The sequence below is a fragment of the Punctularia strigosozonata genome (genome assembly GCF_000264995.1).
Source record: "Punctularia strigosozonata HHB-11173 SS5 unplaced genomic scaffold PUNSTscaffold_2, whole genome shotgun sequence".
Taxonomy (NCBI): domain Eukaryota; kingdom Fungi; phylum Basidiomycota; class Agaricomycetes; order Corticiales; family Punctulariaceae; genus Punctularia; species Punctularia strigosozonata.
This window is the reverse complement of record NW_006767434.1, coordinates 508,108-526,885: the sequence shown is the minus strand read 5'-3', so window position 1 is coordinate 526,885 and position 18,778 is coordinate 508,108. Positions and strand designations below refer to the sequence as shown.

At 55.4% G+C, this 18,778-nt stretch overlaps 5 protein-coding genes across 5 annotated transcripts; 4 read left to right on the top strand and 1 right to left on the bottom strand.

Moving 5' to 3' along the window:
- Positions 1-53: 53 nt before the first annotated feature.
- PUNSTDRAFT_27767 (uncharacterized protein) lies at positions 54-590 on the top strand (the record flags this gene model as incomplete). The annotated part of the gene is made up of 1 exon (XM_007379773.1): positions 54-590. A coding segment is annotated over one exon (537 nt), but the record flags the coding sequence as incomplete, so codon positions are not given.
- A 480-nt stretch (positions 591-1,070) lies between these two features.
- On the top strand, positions 1,071-3,666 carry PUNSTDRAFT_60718 (WD40 repeat-like protein; the record flags this gene model as incomplete). The annotated part of the gene is made up of 2 exons (XM_007379772.1): positions 1,071-1,529; positions 1,588-3,666. 2 exons carry the CDS (start codon positions 1,071-1,073, stop codon positions 3,664-3,666), a joined length of 2,538 nt encoding a protein of 845 aa, XP_007379834.1.
- Positions 3,667-5,859: 2,193 nt separating this feature from the next.
- On the bottom strand, positions 5,860-7,828 carry PUNSTDRAFT_49543 (uncharacterized protein; the record flags this gene model as incomplete). The annotated part of the gene is made up of 5 exons (XM_007379771.1): positions 7,300-7,828; positions 6,828-7,231; positions 6,643-6,770; positions 6,015-6,554; positions 5,860-5,949 (listed from the first exon to the last, which is right to left on the bottom strand). A coding segment is annotated over exon 4 (221 nt), but the record flags the coding sequence as incomplete, so codon positions are not given.
- A 3,036-nt stretch (positions 7,829-10,864) lies between these two features.
- Positions 10,865-11,583, top strand: PUNSTDRAFT_49542 (uncharacterized protein). Its single transcript, XM_007379770.1, has 4 exons — positions 10,865-10,968; positions 11,023-11,083; positions 11,143-11,353; positions 11,414-11,583. The coding sequence occupies exons 3-4, from the start codon at positions 11,198-11,200 to the stop codon at positions 11,537-11,539; spliced, it is 282 nt and encodes a 93-aa protein (XP_007379832.1). The 5' UTR covers positions 10,865-10,968; positions 11,023-11,083; positions 11,143-11,197; the 3' UTR covers positions 11,540-11,583.
- A 1,345-nt stretch (positions 11,584-12,928) lies between these two features.
- PUNSTDRAFT_130531 (WD40 repeat-like protein) lies at positions 12,929-17,664 on the top strand (the record flags this gene model as incomplete). Its single annotated transcript, XM_007379769.1, has 10 exons — positions 12,929-13,024; positions 13,085-13,147; positions 13,202-13,273; positions 13,327-13,398; positions 13,456-13,713; positions 13,767-13,817; positions 13,868-14,069; positions 14,119-14,295; positions 14,345-15,939; positions 15,988-17,664. 10 exons carry the CDS (start codon positions 12,929-12,931, stop codon positions 17,662-17,664), a joined length of 4,263 nt encoding a protein of 1,420 aa, XP_007379831.1.
- Between the last annotated feature and the right edge of the window lie 1,114 nt (positions 17,665-18,778).

Genomic DNA, 18,778 nt, shown 5'->3' with positions numbered 1-18,778 from the left:
TGCAGCGGTTGGAAGACGCCTGTGCCAGAGGTTCTCGGTTCAACAGAGATAAGAGATGCATTCCAGGGACCCGTCAGACAATTCTTCAGATTATAGCCGACTGGATCAACGATCCGCTTGACGCTCGTCGCGTGTTTCTGCTCTATGGGCCGGCGGGGTCGGGTAAGTCGGCGATCGCTCATACCATAGCAGCCATGTTCTACGATATGCTTCGCTTGGGATCCTCGTATTGCTTTGACAGGTCCAACAGCGAGCTTACTCGCGCTATCCCCGTTTTCGCCACCATCGCCCGCGACCTATCCGAGCGTGAGCCTCAGATTCGAATTCAACTTTCGCGGGTCATCGCCCGGGACTCCGCCCTTGCCACATCGAACGATCTTCGCGAGCAGTTTCGGCGCTTCATCGTAGAGCCTGCGTCACAGCTCGCGATCTCTGGGCCGATTGTCATCGTCATCGACGCTCTTGACGAATGTGACTCTTACGCACGCAGCAGTCTGTTATCAATTTTACAGAGTCAGGAAGCGGAGGATGCGCTCCCGCGTAACGTTCGCATCCTCATCACCTGTAGGCCAGAGCCCGACATCATGGACGTGATTCGGGACGCGCCTCTTGTTCATGCTCGATCAATGAATGACGTGCTGGGGACGACCGCCAACGAGGAAGACATACAGCTGTATGTCCGTGGACAATTGTCATCCCTCTCGAAAGTGCGTGATGTCGATACCATATGCGCCGATCTCGTCCGCGCCGCCGAGGGACTCTTTCAGTGGGCTGCGACAGCATGTCGCTTCCTGACCGCAAAAACTCCCCCATTGACCATCAAACAACGGATGACACTGGTTGTACCATCCGGTGGCAAACGCACCGCTAATAGCCAACTTGATACGCTGTACTTGGAGGTCCTTCGGACCACCTTCTCTTCCACTCACCCCGAGGTCATGGAGAATTTCCATCGTGTGATGAGTCTCCTCATGACGGCGATTGAACCGCTGTCCATCTCGGCCTTGCAGGATATCGTGAGTGGACAGGCAGACCTGGATTCTGATATGCTGGAAGGGGTACTCGCGGGCATGGGATCACTCCTATCTGGAACCGATCGCTTGGACGTCGTCGTGCGCCCTCTGCATACGTCGTTTCGAGACTTCATTCTAGATCCCAAACGCAGCCACGAATTTGTCGTCAAGCCAGGGAAGGAGGAGCATCTACAATTCGCGCGCGGGACCCTACGTCTTCTGTTGAGCGAGCAGTTGCACATCAACATGTGCGGACTCGAGACGTCATATCGTCTCAACACGTACTATCTCGATTTAGACGATCGTGTACGCAAAATGATCACGTCGAGCTTGGTTTATTCCACTCGCTACTGGGCTGATCATCTTGAGAAGACTCCATACGGCTCTGGCCTGCTGAAAATGGCGGAACAACTGCTGAAAGACAAGTTCCTGTTCTGGCTCGAGGTCTTGAGTCTTCTAGGATCTGTTTCCACCTGCGCATCGGCCCTCCTGAAGCTCAAGGAGTGGATTCCAAAGGTGTGTCTTTCACACGTGTATGTGTCTCATGCGGCTCACATATGTGTTCTGCCCTTAGGACACTGCGGAAGGACTGGAAACGGTCTCAATCATCGAGGACTTCCTCAAGTTCATCCGGGCTTTCGGGGTAGTGATCGGGTCTTCTGCTCCCCACATTTATCTCTCAGCCATACCTTTTGCACCGACGAGGTCACAAGTGCGCCGGCTGTACGAATCAAAGCTCCCCAGAAGAGCTACGGTGGTGTGCGCTGGATCGTCAGAATGGCCCGCCTTAGAATGCACCATGGACGGCAATGACAACGTCCTCTGTGCGGAATTCTCCGGCGATGGAAAACACATCTTATTTGTCTCGCCGGGACTGTCATGCTTCGATATACATTTTTGGGATGCGGCAACCGGACAGCCGGCCCGTCGACCTGTGCGCTGTGGTACAGATGATGATGTCTCGTCTGCCGCCTTCTCCTCAAAGCAACACTTTATAGTGGTGGGGTTGGAGGACGGCACGATTCAGGTTTGGAATGCCCCTGCAGGGCAGCATATCCACACGCTCAGAGGGCATACGGATTATGTTCGATCGGTCGCTTTCTCTCCTGACAGCAAATGGATCGTGTCGGCCTCGGGTGACAAGACGGTCTGTATTTGGGATATGCAATCTGAGAAGCTTGTCCATCCACCACTCCAGCCTGAGGGACATACGGACTGGGACCTTTCTGTGACTTTCTCACCTGACTCCACCTGGGTGGTCTCAGGTTCAACAGACGGAATGGTTCGCTTATGGGATACCACAACGGGAACACGTGTACACGAGCTATTGCGCAGCCATGCACCCTTACCATCTTTTGTCGCATTCTCGCAGGATGGAAAATGTATTGTTTCGGGTGACGAGACCGCCGTGCAGCTGTGGGATGCCGAGTCTGGCCAGCCTATCAGGTCCCCTCTCCGGGGCCACACTAGCAATGTCACAGCATTGGCGATCTCCCCGGACAGCAAGTTCGTTGTATACGGTTCTGGAGACGGTGTCATTCATCTCTGGGACACGATAGAACAGGCCCTTTGCACAACTTTCCATGGTCACTCTGACAGGGTGAACTCTGTGGCGTTCTCGGGAGACGGCCAGTACATCGTCTCTGGATCATGGGACAGGACTGTGCGCGTGTGGAACTCCTCAACCCGACGCGCTGAGAAGGATATTGTCAGAAGACACGCTGGCCTGGGCGACGGTATGGCTGTTTCACCAGATGGGCAGCATATTGTCACTTGGCACAAAAAAGACATTTGTGTGTGGGATGTCTCGACGGGAATGCCCGGTCAGGGGCAGCACTGGCCGGAACACACAGCCGACATACGCTACGTTGCGTTCTTACCCGATGGACACCGCGTCTTGTCGTGGTCAGAGGATGGCAACGTTTGCGTGTGGGAAGTCTCCACCGGCCAACAGATTCGTCAATTCCAAGTTCCTACCTCGGGATCCAGTAGGCCTTTCTCGGGAGCAATCTCTCCGGACGGGAAGTATATCGCATTGTCAAGCTCAGAAGAGATTATACACATATGGGACATCTCCACCGGGGAGCGTTCGCAGGAACCTCTCAAAGGGAACACTGCTCTCGTCGCATCCCTTGCATTCTCTCCAGACGGGAAGCGCATCGCATCGGGCGCATGGGACGAGAAAATACTCCTATGGGACGTCGAGACAGGTCAGACTGTATGCGAACCATTGGAGGGGCACACCTATTCGGTAGCCTGCGTCGCCTTTTCGCCCGATGGCGCTTCTCTCGTGTCCGGTGACGACATGGGCGTCGTTCGAATCTGGGACTGTGCCACGGGACAGACGATCTGCGGTCCTTGGCGTGGCCATGACAATTGGGTTCGCTCCGTCGTTTTCTCGCCAAACGGACAATACGTGGCCTCGGGTGGAGTGGATAGTACAGTTCGCTTTTGGGACGCGGTCACTGGGGCGGCAATCCGCGAGCCGTTTCGGGATCACACAGGTTGGGTCACTTGTGTCGTATTTTCACAAGACGGAAAATGCGTCATGTCATGCAGCAACGACCATACGATCAGGTTCTGGGATGCCTCCACGGGGCAGGCTGACGATGTCGAGGGACTACGGGGTGCGTCACCTCAACATTTCACTTGATCTCACTCACACTGGCTGTCCGGCGTAGTAGACAATTGCGTGGTCTCAACCCAACCGCGTTCAGTATCATTCTCGCCAGACGAGGATCACGCTCTTGCCGACATTCAGCTCGTAGTCCCAGGCGCTGAACAGATGTCACAGTTCGAAATCGACGATTCGTTCACGCTGAAGGACGACGGCTGGCTCATGGGACCTGACGATCGGCGCTTGATCTGGATACCGCAGCAGAACCGCAAGATGCTGTGGATGCCGCAGAACAGGCGGACCACGATACCTTGGGACGGAGTGACCACGCTTGATCTGAGCAACTTTGCTCACGGCGAGAAGTGGGCCGAGTGCTACGAGGCTGGCACATCCTGAATGAGCCGGTTCGCTGGATATCGTGGAGTGGAGAGGTATCTTGTTGTTCAGCTTTCAGTGCCGCCGGGCATCTTCTCGAATATGGTTGACGTGAATAGCGACGCGCCGAGGTGTACAGACTTTGTGTTCAGCGCAGATAGCTGGAGAGACAAGGCGATGACGACGGTGCTGGTCAATGAAATCCGATAGTAAATACTTGTCGTACAACATGTTTACTGATGTAGTCCTCGGGCCCAACGACGATCGTACATGCTCCCATGTTACCCGCCTTACCCACTCGCCGCCACTCGCATATACGCGCACAACTCGCGTCGAACCGTCCGATCGCGTGCTCGCCCCGAGAGGTTGCCTTCGCCTTGAGGTTGGTTTCGTAGACGGGAAGTTGCGTTGGCAAAGGTGAGGTACCGGCCGTTGACGAGGGCCTAGCCGGTGTGGAGCCGTACACGGTATGCGTTGCTACCTCGGACTACTTTGATTACTGTGCTTCGAGTAGGGCGGAGGCGGTGGTGAGATGAGATGATCGCCGGTGTGAAAACGGTCCTCCAGTGTATGTAGGATGGTAGGATCAATGAGAGGAGCAGGTGCGTACCGAAGCCGCCTGCCTGGCTGACTCCGTGACGAAGCGTTTGATAACGGCTCTGGCAAGAGTCCGCGTGCGCGCAGTTCTGGTGTCGGTCTCATCTGGGATGGCGAACATGACTCAGATGCAACGCGTCGTGACCGCCAAGCAATACCCACCGTTCTAACAACGATCCTCTGCGAGCAGCATGCGACCACCCTGCCCGCAGATTTCTCATCAGCATGTCGTTCGATCTCCGATGAACGAGATCGTCGCGCACCGCCGCATCGCTCCCGCCATATCTCAGCCTTTCTTCAAATTCGCAACGAGCTGCACCGGCGGTCTCCTGACGCCGATTGTTGGAAGAGATGATCACGATGGACATGACGGGGTCTACAGGGAGTCGTTGACCGTGCCTCGCGCCGCGCTACATTTCGTCGGCTCGTGGACCGCGCAGGTATGATATCTGGCGTACAGGTTGGGTGGCAAGGCAAGGCGAGGTTTTCGTCATGCAGATGGATGAGTCATACAGAACAAGCACCGTGCGCTACTGCTCGGAGGGAAGGAAAGGGGTACAACAAAGAGAGAGTTGATGGCCGTGCGTGCAGCACGGACCGGAATGGCCGTTCTTGATGCACAGAGTCGCCAGCGGTCCCGGTCGAAGGGGTTTTCGCATGCCCGTTGCGCATTCAGATGGATCGCCTCAGCACCTCGAGCGGCTGTTTACGGGCTGCTTGTGTACAGGACACGAAGCAGCGGACGGTCTGAACGCGAAGGAAAGCATCTGGGGCCCCACCCGTTGTGATATGCGTGCCTCAGCAGAGCGCACATCGTTATTTGCGCATACCTGCTCGGCCTTCAGACGAGGTAACGTCGATCGTCCGACACGAAACTGGTGCAGGCCTTCATCGGCCTCTCTCAGATCTCTCGCGGGACCCTGACGCCGGAGGCCCCGCTGGGTGAGCAGTATGCAAGTGGTGCTTCGGCAGTCGCGCCCGTAAACGACACGATGCAATTGAGCATGTCGATGGAATTCCGAGCTTGATGATTTGGCGTGGGCCGGGGCTTTTGCGAGTGGTCCCATAGACGCCCTAGGGGCGCTGTTCCGGCGAGTTTCAGGCATGCGACAGAGGATTGAGAGATGAAAAATCACGCAGATATAAAATCGTATTGCCAGGCGAGTTTAGATCTGCGAGTACGAAGGTAAGTAGGCCGCGGAAATGTGGAAGAACGTGAAGCGACGGGCGACGCTCTCTCTCTGCCACCGTCGCACCCCAAGATGTACGCCAATCAGACTGAAGACTCGCGCTGGGCGATATGGGAACGAGGACGGACCCGAAGAATATTTGATGGTCGACGTTAGCGTGAGTGTTCGATTTTGCGAGAAATCGATGATGGTCGTTCGCTCACCTGGTGTTGTGCCACGCAGTCGAGCGCCGAACGTTGAACAGGTCAAATGCCCCTCCTGCTCGGTCCAGCGCACTTCCAGAGTCCAAGAACGCGTCGACCGCACGCGCCGCCATTGTCCCCGACCAGCAGCCTCGTCTACCGATCACCTTGGACAGGACGCCTCTGCTCTCCTTCACCCTAGTCATGCTCCACCACAACACTCTTTCCCGGACGCGATGCAGTCCATGTATCAGCATATGCGCCTCATCGTTCCGTCAACCTCCTCCTCAACGTCGGCGTCATGGCACCGTCACCGCCGTTATCACGCCTCCTTCTCGTCCGCGAATACTATATCGCCCTCAACGTGGTCCACCGGCACGGCGACCCGCTCTCTGTATACGAAGACGCTTCGCCCAAAGGCGCGCAGTCCAGTGATGACATCGAGCTCGGATATACTTACAATGGGCCTGAACACCGTGACCGTTGTGCCCAGCCTCGATCCGGACAGACAGTTGTCGAGCGGAGTGGACGGGAGGCGGACGATATCGCTCATCAGGAGCAGCAATTGTATGCACGGCCGGTACGTGTTTCCTCTCTCGTCTCTACCCTCCGTACTCGCTCCACAGTCCACGGATGCTGACACTGGCATATATGCGTATCTTCCGTAGGCGGCCTCACGACGAACGCACTGGAGTGGCTCTACTTCGGCCGCCCTTCACCATCACGGAAGATCATATTCGCTCGCTCATTCGGGTATTGAATATCCTGTGTGTGGCTCCCCGAAAGGCCGACTGAGGTGTGTGCACGTCTACATTTTCTTCCATGCTCCTCTATCTTTACGTGCTCGCTCTGGTCATGGTACATCCCCATTGCGTGAGCCCCTCCCTCTTCTGTTTTCTGCACATTTCCGTTACGATTGTCGCTGACGTGCGCCCATATACATGCTACAGGTACTTTCCACCTTGACGCACCGCCTACCAATCATCAACACCCCACCTCGAGACGACTTGCGTCATCATCGAATGCGCGAAATGCACGCCAACCGCTACTTGTCCACGTCTATGGTCGACGGCAGTGGAATGTGCCCCTCTTCTGCAAACCGGTGACCTCGTCAAGGATTCGCATCGTCCTCATGCAAACATTCGGATCCCGTCAGACTGACATCGAACCTTCGGTCGCAACCGTCAAGAACGTACGCGACGAACGCAGCGCGGATTCTATCCAGGGCTCTATCGACGGCACAGGCGCATTCCGACGGTTTGTCTCGGTCCTTCTTCACCGTGTCCCCTCCTTTTTTCTTCCTCAACTAACCCTCACCTCTCTAGGACCCGAGTCGCGCGGCATCATCGTATCGCCTTTCGTCGTCTCCGTCTCCTGCGGCCGATCCGAGCGCGTACGCGCAGCGCTAGTGTGCCGAGGGCGCAAATTCTGGAACGCTCGACGCCAGCGTGCTCTCCTCCTCGGGTGACGATGGCGTGGCGAGCTTCCTGGTTTCATACAACGTGCGGCGTCTAGAAGTCGGAGCGGGAAGAGGTTCGTCAAGGGCTTCGAGGTCTTCGCCCTTCCGGCACTTTCAAGAGGTGGATCCGCGTGAATAGCATACCTGGTGACCGGTCGGCCTGGATCACGCAAACGGACGCTGCTTGGATGAGCATGCTTGTACATGATGGCATTCATGCGATGCGTTGGTGCAGGCGGATTCGCTTCAGGAGCTGGGGTCGAGATCAGTGGTCCGATGGTAGTCGTGGGCGCTATACGCTCGGTTGCGGGGCGCGGATGTTGAATTAGAGAGTCGCAGTGGGTTGGCTATGGACGTTGTCAAAGATTAAGAAAGCCATGTCGAATACGATCTAGATCACAGCATGCAGACGGAGCTGGCGGTGAAGCCGGTAGGAGCCAGACCTGCAGAAGTCGGCCGGTGCCGCAAATATGCAAGAACACTAGGGCACGACGATGGAGAAGGGAAGGCTGGATCGGCTTCGGCCGCCGGCGGTTGCGTCGCATGCGCGGTTCGGAGTCTCTCTTTCGGCCACCTCCGCACGTCAAGATGCATGCATTGCAAGCCAGATCAAGGACTTGCGTCTCGCTGAAGGGGAACGGGTATGAATACGAGCAAGAGATGATACGATATTCGGTAGTCAACAGCGTGAGTATTTGAGTATGTGCTGGGTTGACGACGTTCATGTGCTCACTCGGCCTTACCAGTGCGGAACATCTCATGCGGGTGACATTGAGCCTCCATCCCGCTTCCTCTGGTTCTCAATAGATCGTGTGTCTCTCCTACTGCGCTCCAGACTAGGGGCACATCCAGCAATGCATCCGCCTCGGGAGTCGAACGCGCCTCCATCGCAAGGCCATCCCCGACGAGCTCCGTCGCAGGCGCTATGACAGAATTCGGCAAACTCCCTCGGTCATGAAGCTGTCGCTCGCTAGCACGTGTACCTTATCCTCCGCCCACGCCCCACGGCTCCTCAAATTACTCTCCGCATCGAAGATCGCCGGGACCCTGCCACCGTTACCACCACCCTCCTCGTCCGTCCCACGTGTATCATCACTGCCGCCAACATGGTTCACTGTGATGGCGACCGACTCTCCGAAGACGAAGACCTCCGATCGAATGCGCCCAGGGTGGCGACGGCATTCGAACTCGTTATTGATGTGGCCATCGCGCCGGATACGCTCTCCACCCGGACTGGCCGTGCAAACCTCGAGCGGACTAGACTGGAGGTCGATGATTGCCCAGCATGAGCAGTGCAAGTATATGCGGCGGCCCATCCAGTCCGGTACGTGATTCCTCTCCTCTCCTCGCCGTACTTGAACCGAAGTCCACGCATGCTGAGGAGCGCATAGATGCATCCTTTCTGTAGCTCACTTCACGACAACGAACTTGGCCCGCTATCCTCCAACACCAACCTGCCCATCTGCGGGAGTACCGTACCTGCCTGCTCGTCCAAGTCTTCGACGTGCCGCGATCGTCCGAAGAACCGCGATTAAGGTGCGCGATTTTTCTCATTCCTCCTTCTTAACTTGAACACGCTCTCTGTGAATCTCGGCCGCTTGCATCGTCTTCTCTTACTATACTCTTCCTATATCCGCTTCCTGATAGACGCTGATGCGCGTTCGTAGGCTCATACTCTAGGCACCTCAGGACTTATAAAAGTGTATTCATCTTCGCTACTTTAACCCTCGCAGGACCGTCCTCGACGAGGAACCTCGTCTGCCTACAACTCTTTCTGATCGTGCCTCTGGTGACTGTTGCCGACGCCACAGACCATTTTCACAACGTCCCCCGGCGCGATGCGATGCAAGTACCAGTCCATGTCTATCATCCTCCCGCCTACACCCTCCGTTTCCTCAGACTACTGTGCGCGTCGCATACCGCAGGGATCACCACCGTCCCGCCCGCCTCCTCGCTCGTTCAAAGTGTACCGTTGTCGTCCAGCGATCTGCCCCGCAAAGATGGAAAAGCTCCGACCGTCCCGATGGGGATGCGGATGTCGAACTGGTCAAACGGAAGTTCACGGCCGTCCATGAGCCCAGTTCTTGCTAAACATGTATCATAGCATATATGTGCAGTAAAGCAATACATCCGACTTTGGTACCGCGCAGCCGAGTAAAGTACTAGAGCCTACTCAATTCAGGTACCTATACTATGCCAACGTTCACAATACCTGCAGCTCGCAAATGCCCTCCCGAGTGCCAGGCTTCGCGCGAACGCGTCCGATGCTGGCAGTTAGAACCCGATTTCGGTGAATGCAGATGCAGACGCAGCGCTGGTGAACGCCATTGGGGACGCGGCGACGTTGTACGTTGGTGACGAGTTGACGCAACGCCGTCCACCGTCACGGTTGGTGCGAAATGAGCAAGCTCCGGCAGAGAGTACGGCAGCGATCCCGAATAGTCCGCCAGCTTGACCTACGGAGCAACCGAAGGAAGAGGCTTTAACACCTTGCATTACGAGTGCTGTTGCATCCGTTGGCACAGCGCTTGCCTTGCTAGGATCTTCTTCCTGTCCACGACGGTGCCATAGCTTCATGAAAGCTCTTCGATCCCGAACTCGCAATCACGTCCCTCTTATCCTCATCGATGGGGCGCGCTGCACGACCTCGGCAGTTTGGAGCAGATAGCGTAGGCAGCAAACGACCTCGCGGCAGAGAATGTTCGCATCGTCCGCCGAACGGTGAAGGATCTCGACTGCAATGGTGCCGCGTGTGGCGGAGCTTGCACGATGGACGAATCGACGACAGAGGAGCCGCCGCGGGTGATGATGGGACCCAGCGTAGGCACTGCGACGGGTCCTCGTCGTCAGGCGCAAAGGAGGGAGCGGATGTAGAGTGAACGATGAGACCAAAGCTAGCTTGGAACATCGCCGCGAGGATATATTGGCATCTTGGGAGGCCGCAGGGGAGAGCACGATCGGTTCTGGTGCGCATGAGAAGAGGTGGCTCGTGATTGCGCTCCGGGGTGACAGGATGTGCGCTTCGCTGAGCAATGTCCCCATCCTATGTTTGTGCTCGAGCTTCTTAAAGGTGTTCGGGGTGGCGGATCATTCAACCACGGATGACCTTGATGGCGACGCTGAAGTCCGCGCGTCTGATGACGGCGAAGCTGTTGGAGGGCTTGGTGCGATTCGCAAGGCTGCATTGACCTCACCCTGATCTTCGGGAGGCAATGAGAATATCTTGTTGAGTGGATGCTATGTACAAGGGCAGCTGGGGGCATCGCCGATGAGGAGGATACAACGGCATCTTGAGCAGCCGCAACGGCGTTCGATAGCCACCAGCGAAAACGAGGAGGAGGGGGATAATCCGAAACAGGGGGTACGCGGGTGGTAGGCCTTCATCACTCGGGTTAACAAGACAGATGGCGGACAAACTGGACTCGAACATACAAAATCACAGCGTTGGATACTTGAGGGTCTCGTTCCCTTGCTCGTGATTGTGCATGGTGCGTGGTAGCCATCGTGCGCGCAAGGATAGGTTCTTAATTCCCGTCTGCGCAAAGAAGAATTATGAGAACCAGCGGGTCGAACAACGCAAACTACTCACTGGAATGGTGTGCACTCCGGGTCAATTATCCTCCACCGGAAGCGCCCGATCGTGACGTTCCCTGAAAAGGGAAAGCACCATATCTTATCGTCCGAGAAGAGCTCGTTATGCGATACGTACTCACCCTCATCTTCCAGCAAGGACAACCCATTTGTCGGCCTGAACCACTCCTCCTATGAAACCGCGTCCTAGCGGGGGAATCTCGTCCGGTGACAGGTCAGGCGTGGTCTGCGCGGACGGCTACCGCGTGGAGGAGGATGTCGCTAGTAGACAAGAACGCCGTGTGTTGGGATGGGCTGGTTCGAGAGACTTTGTGGTTCTTGTCGTGTATCTGTACAAACGAGACATAGTGAGCGGCATGGAGCTTCGCAGGGAGGATATAGTGACGTACGGCGGTCCTGTCGACGTCGTAAAAGTAGCGTACAGCCTTTGGGTGGCGTACGGGCGCGAGTTAAGGGTAGCAAATCCTGGCGATGCAAAATGCGCTCCGGAAACGTCGTCGGCGACGCGATTATGACCACTTCTTGCATGAACGTTTCTGTCTTCTGGCTACGATATTCAAGCACGCTGTAAACATACCGATCGATCCTGAAAACATCATAAAGAAGCGGAGATAGACACACGCACGCAGTTGGCAAGATCACAATGCGCCCGGATCCGAATTATACACGCCTATGGTCAAGAATCCTGTAATGCCGCGCCATACTCCAACGTCCACGCGATAGATCACCGCCTGGTTGAACAAGGTGGAAGCGTCTCGAAGGCCTATTGCAAGCAGTTGTTGTGGTTGAGGAGCATGGGTAGAGCCGCGGCCCGCAGGCGCTCCACCGTGGGCTGCAATGCGAACTTGTACAAAGCCGGGACGAAAAGGGCCGTCGTAGGTGGGCACGGGCAAAGGCAGAGAGGGACAGAGAGGGTGATAGTGATACTGAACGCAATCCGGATTGAAACACAAAATGCTAGTACAGTACTATGTAGAGCCTGAAGTCGCAGGTGATCCGATGGTGGTGGGGGGCGCTTCGCCGGTTGCAGGGCAGGCTGTGCGACGAAAGGCTGTATCGTCCCACTTGGGCGAGATAGATAGCAATATTGGACGCGATTGGTGATCGTGCATGTGTCGTATAGCCTGCAGCAGAACAAACTCGCGGTGCAAGACTGGTGTTGCAAGTGGAGTTCTCTTGCCGCGGAAGGTGCGCCTCTTTCTGACTTCGACTTCGACTTCGACCGCGGACGGCACTCACGACCACTAGTTCGGATCGACCGTGCGCCAACCTGCCCTACTTTGCGCACATACGTGTTACTTATCTACGAGTCGGAATACACGAGCGATATGATGTCCATTGTGTCGACGACTGGCTTCATTCTCTGCAGTCTACTTGGGTAGACTGTTCGCGCAGACCTCCGGCGTGTAAATGAGGCACCCTGTCCGTCTTCAGCATACAACACAATAAAGATGTGCTACCTACTCTTCACCTCGACCACCTTGGGCGCGAAGGATGGTTTCATGTGGCGCGCAGAACCCTGATCGTGAACGGTGGTAGACAGTTCGCCGGCTTGACAGCGGGGAAATGACCGCGATGAAAATACGCCTGTCGCATCTTTCATTCGGTACTAATCCGTCGCCGACTTTTCTCAGGCTCTCTCGTAACCGCGACGCACAAGCTCCGAGCTCATAGGCGCCGGAGAAGATCCCAAAACGGTCGGGCAATGCGGAATCCTCGTGTCTGGCACGCATCCGGGCGCACTCTCAACCCCGGCCCTTCAGCGGTGCATGCTCTGACCAAGACCACGACGTCTCTCGTTCACCGACCATCGAGAAAATTCACACATATCAAGCACTTTACAATCCGCAGCAGTAAGCCATCGTCTCGACCCAGGATCCACTGAATGAACGAGTTGCCAGGCCATGCCGGTCGGGAATACGTTGCGAAAGCTCCTCTGTTGCTCAGACACGCACACGCAGGAGGATACCCCGATTGATATAGGTCCTGTCCGCGACAAGGTACGACTTCCTCGTTGGGTTTGCCGTCCTCGAGGGATCAAAGCTTGATATCCTGTTCAGGCACCGGCACTGGAGCAGCCAGAGCCATCCCGGACGGTTCACGCCAGCGAGAGTGAGGCCGAGGTGCGCAGTACTCTCCTCGACGACCGTTCGCTTGCGCTCACTCCGTGCTCCAAGGTGTCGGCTTCTGAAGGCGGGTTGAACACGGTTGACGCTACGAAGCCGAACGAGGGTACAGTCGATCTTCAGGTACGATTACATCCATATTTAGCTTTGTAGGAGCTGAAGTCGATCCCATTCAGGACTCGACGACGACGACAGGACAGGACTCGAAGCGACGAGGCTCCCAGGACGCTGCCTCTGGACAGCAGGAGGTGCGCAATTGCACGGTCTTGGAATTGGGGCCGCGCGTGATCTCCTTTTGTTCTCAGTCATCATATCACGATGAAGGAATCGTTGATCCTGCCAAGCGTCTATCGTTGGAGCTATCGCTCGGACGCCAAACCTTCGACGATGCCAAGAACGCTGCTTCCGATATGGGACTCGTCAATCCCGCGTTGGGGAAGGTTACGACGGCCGTAGATGGACTGCAGAAAGCGACGCCGACCGCGTCGTCCCTGGCGCAGACATGGTCGCCGCTGTTCGAGAGGCTGAGGAAGTTCACGGAGCTCGTCGACAAGATCGCCGAGGTGAGCCGGTTCCTGTGCCTTCGAGCGCAACTGCACGCTGATCTTTTTGCTAGGTCCATCCGTACGCGAACATGGCTTGGACCGTTCTCTCGGCCGTGCAGAGGGTAAATATACTCGATCTCTGTTGCGCATATGCTGAGGAACGTGGCGACAGGGCATCATCGCGCAAATGGAGCTTGATCAATCGGTGAAGTCTCTTCTGGATACGCTCGCGGCCACCTACGACTTCATGGATGAGGCCCAGCCGTTAGCGCGTCACGGCGTCGAGCCCGCGACGAAACTACTCTTGGCTCTTGCGCAGCAGACGATCGAATGTGGTTACTTCATACGAGACTATACGAGTCAAAAGAACTTCGGTGCGCTGGTCGTATGTCACATCTGTCCTTGTGTTGACGGTGATGCCAGTGCCAAGGATGGTGACGAACGCGCTGAAGGTCGTCGCTCATCCCTCGGACACCGCATCCGCGAAGGTCGACGCCTACAAAGCCAAGTTCGCGGAGATCAAGTCTCGTCTCTTGGAAGGATCAACGATCAGGACCGAGATACTGGTCAACACGGTCCTTAACACGGTCGAAGAGATAGGTTCGCAATCGATACGTTTACAAGCCGTCGGGACTGATCGTACTCTTAGCTGTTGAGGCCCGGATGGCACCGTTGGTGCAAGCGTGCGCCAAAGGCTCTCGATTCAACAGGGAAAAGATCTGTCTCCCAGGGACTCGCCGAGCGGTCTTGAAGATGATATGCGATTGGATAAACGACCCGATGGATTCGCACCGTCTACTCGTGCTCTCTGGACCAGCGGGATCGGGTAAATCGGCGATCGCCCATACCATCGCGTTGATGTTCCACCTGTTGCGGCGCTTGGGAGCATCGTATTGCTTTGATAGGTCGAAGGCGGAGCTCACCAGCGCCTCTCCGGTCTTCCCCACCATCGCTCGTGACCTCTCCGAGTGCGATCCTCAGATACGACGAACACTCTCGCATGCCATCTCGCAGGGATCCGCCCTCGTTGGTTCCGACAGCCTCGCCGAGCAGTTTGAGCAGTTCATCGTGAACCCTGCGAAACAGCTCGCGATCTCGGGCCCTGTCGTCATCGTCATAGATGCGTTGGACGAATGCATGGATTTGGACCGTAGCCGTCTGTTGTCAATTTTGGCAAGCAAGAAGGATGAGCACGCACTCCCATCGAACTTTCGCATCCTTGTGACTTGTCGGTCAGAGCCCGACATTACGGACACGCTCCGGCGGGCACCGCTAGACCTGATCAATGTGCAATCAATGGAGGACGTGATGAAAGAATCCGCCAATGATGAGGATATACGCGAATATGTTCGTGATGAGTTATCCAAATCCTCCGGTGAACCCAGCAACCTTAAGGCGGACCCGAAGGACCTCGAGGAGAAGTGTGCTGTTATTGCGGGTTCAGCCGAAGGATTGTTTCAGTGGGCGGCGACGGCTTGCCGCTTTTTAGCATCGCGGAACTCAGGGATGACCACTAAGCAGCGCTTGAGGATCATCTCACGCGACAAAACCACGGATACGAATAAGGGACCTCTAGATGAACTCTACCTGCGAGTGCTGCGTGCAACGTTCCGCCCCGACGCTCCGGAGGCCATGAAAAACTTTCGACAGGTGATGAGCTTGTTGCTGGCAGCGAAGGAGCCGCTCTCAATCTCCGACTTGCGGGACGTACTCTGGGGACCAGGCAATGATATAGATCTCGATCCCGAAGCGATTGAAGTCGTACTCACATGCATGGGGGCGCTTCTATCCGGCACGGATCACTTCCAAACTATTGTCCGCCCGTTTCATACTTCGTTTCGTGACTTCCTCCTGCATCATGAACGTAGCGAGGAGTTCGTTATCACCCTAGGCGGCAATGAACACCGAATGTTTTTACGCGGTACTATAGGTCTTCTTCTCAGCGAGAAGCTGCACTTTAACATGTGTAGACTCGAGACATCCTACCGTCTCAACACGGATTACCCTGACTTAGAGGAGCGTGTACGCACGAACATCCCGTCGAGCTTGATTTATTCCGCGCGCTACTGGGCCGATCATCTCGAGGAAATGGCATACAACTCCGACCTGCTGCAAATGGCGGAACGACTGCTGAAAGACAAGTTCCTGTTCTGGCTCGAGCTCCTGAGTCTTCTAGGGTCCGTTCCTACCTGCGCATGGGCACTCCTGAAGCTCGAACAGTGGACACCTCGGGCAGGTCTTTTCGTCGGTTACATCTGTCGCATGCGGCTCACATACATGTCCTGCTCTTAGGACACTGCGGAAGGACTGGAAACAGTCTCAATTATTGAGGACTTCCTGAAGTTCATCCGGGCTTTTGGGGTAGTGATCGGGTCTTCTGCTCCCCACATTTATCTCTCAGCCATACCTTTCGCACCGACGAGGTCACAAGTGCGGCGGCTGTACGAATCGAAGCTCCCCGGAAGAGCTGTGGTGGTGTGCGGTGGATCATCAGAATGGCCCGCCTTAGAATGCACCATGGACTGCAATGGCGGCATCCTCTGCGCGGAATTCTCTGATGATGGAAAACACATCTTCTTTGTCTCGGACGGATCGTTATGCTGCACTATACATGTGCGGGATGCGGCGACTGGACAGCCAGCGCGTCGACCTGTGCGCTGTGATACAGATAGTTATGTCGAGTCTGCCACCTTCTCCTCAGAGCGAGACTTTGTAGTGGTGGGGTTGAAGAACGGCACCATTCAGGTTTGGAATACCTCCACAGGGCAGCATATTCACACGCTCAGAGGGCATACAGATTATGTTCGAATGGTCGCTTTCTCTCCTGACGGCAAACAGATTGTGTCGGGCTCGGATGACAAGACAGTCTGTATTTGGAATGTGCAGTCTGAGAAGCTTGTCCATCCACCGCTCCAGCATACGCACGGGGTCTCTTCCGTTGCTTTCTCGCCCGACTCCAACTGGGTGGTCTCAGGTTCAGCAGACATTTACTTATGGGATACCACAGCGGGAACACTCGTGCACGAGCCATTGCGCGGCCGTCCATACGGTATATCCGATGTCGCATTCTCACAGAACGGAAAATGGATTGCTTCGGGCGACGAGACCGTGCAGCTGTGGGATGCCGAGTCTGGCCAGCCTATCGGGTCTCCTCTTCCGGCCCACACTAGCTTTGTCATAGCGTTGGCAATCTCCCCGGACAGCAAATTTGTTGTATCCGGTTCTGTAGACGGTGTCATTCATCTCTGGGACACAACAGAACGGGCCCTTTGCACGACTTTCCATGGTCACATGACCGCGGTAGGATCTGTGGCGTTCTCGGGAGACGGCCAGTACATCGTCTCCGGATCATACGACAATACTGTGCGCGTGTGGAACACTTCAACCCGACGCACTGAGAAGAACATTGTCAGAAGACACGCTGGTCTGGGCAGCGGTATGGCTATTTCGCCGGATGGGGAGCGTATTGTCACTTGGCAGCTCAAAGGCATTTGTGTGTGGGACGTGTCAATGGGAATGCCTGTTCAAGGCCAGCACTGGCCAGAGCACACAGCCGGCATACTCTACATTACGTTCTTACCCGATGGACGCCGCGTCTTGTCGTGGTCAGAGGATGGCAACGTTTGCGTGTGGGAAGTCTCCACCGGCCAACAGATTCGTCAATTCCAAGTTCCTACCTCGGGATCCAGTAGGCTTTTCTCGGGAGCAATATCTCCGGACGGGCGATATATCGCATTATCAAGATTAGAAAGGATTATACACGTATGGGACATCACCACCGGGGAGCGTTCGCAGGAACCTCTCAAAAGGCACACTGGTTATGTCGCATCCCTTGCATTCTCTCCAGACGGGAAGCGCATCGCATCGGGCGCATGGGACAATACGATACGTCTATGGGACGTCGAGACACGTCCATCAGGAAATGCCCCCTCTGGCAAAGTTCTACATATAGGAATACATAGTTCATAATATGACTATATTCTATTAAAATTTCACAAAAAGGCCAAAAAATCACATAAAACTGTTAAATCATGCCAGATGACTGACCATTTAGAGAGTAGGTACAAGGGGGCTTGAAACCATTGACATAGAAGGTTGTTGCAGTGTCAATCATATTAGCACTGGTCCATGTACAAGGAGAAGTTAGAGACCATATCTAGGTGTGAGTATTGGAGTTGGGGTTTGGTACTTGACTGCTGACACCTCATCCTTGCATGGCTCCCTCTGTGATATCAGTTCATCCCATCTACCCCTAGCTTATATACACATCCTGCATGTACATCTGAAAAGCTATAATGAAGGGGTACGAGGGACGGGACGGAGTGCGAACGGAACGAGCGGCTAGTAGATAAGTAAGTCTCACTGCTCGGATGTGGGAGCAAGTATGCATTCGTGTACCTAGTAGATAAGTAACTACGGTACATTAGCTCTCGGTACAGGGTATACAGGCAATAAATGAACTCACGTCTCACTGCTCGGATGTGGGAGCAAGTGAGACGTGTGCTCGCGAAAAGGAGACGGTTATCTGAAGACGGAAGTATAAGTTTTCATATCCTGATAAGTCCATACCACGCGAGGGCGCGCGCGCCGCGCGCGCAACGGCCGACACGGCGTCCGCTTGCATGCTCATCAACCATCTATCTCCAACAAGCCAGATATCTCTGTAGCCAACAACATAGTTATGTACCCCTGTAGATCACTGAGGTGATGGCTAGGAAACACTATTATAATGGTTTAGTCTCATGTGGTTGATCTCTCTAATGTCCTATTCATTTACTATTGACAGCCTCATGAACTGAAATGTATCTCTATATACTTTGGGATTGCTATGACATAGAGATACAGTAGCCAACACGGACTTAGGAGATTCAACGCGAATGAGCCCATCACGTGACGACCATCCTGCCGGCTTGTCGTCTCAGCCCACCGCGCTGGCAAGAGTGCGCCTGGCACCGCGCTTGCAAGTGTGCACGTCTCGCAAGTCTCCGCCGTCGCATCTCGCCCCGACACTTGCAGTGCCCGCTCCGCCGTCCTCAGCTTCCACCCGCTGCCCCTGTCCGAGGGAGAGCCGCCAACGCGGTCT

Coding starts and splice junctions, on each gene's coding strand:
- PUNSTDRAFT_49542 (XM_007379770.1), top strand. CDS start 11,198: ATGAAACCGCGTCCTAGCGGGGGAATCTCGTCCGGTGACAGGTCAGGC. Junction 11,354..11,413: donor TTGTGGTTCTTGTCGTGTAT/CTGTACAAACGA, acceptor ATAGTGACGTAC/GGCGGTCCTGTCGACGTCGT.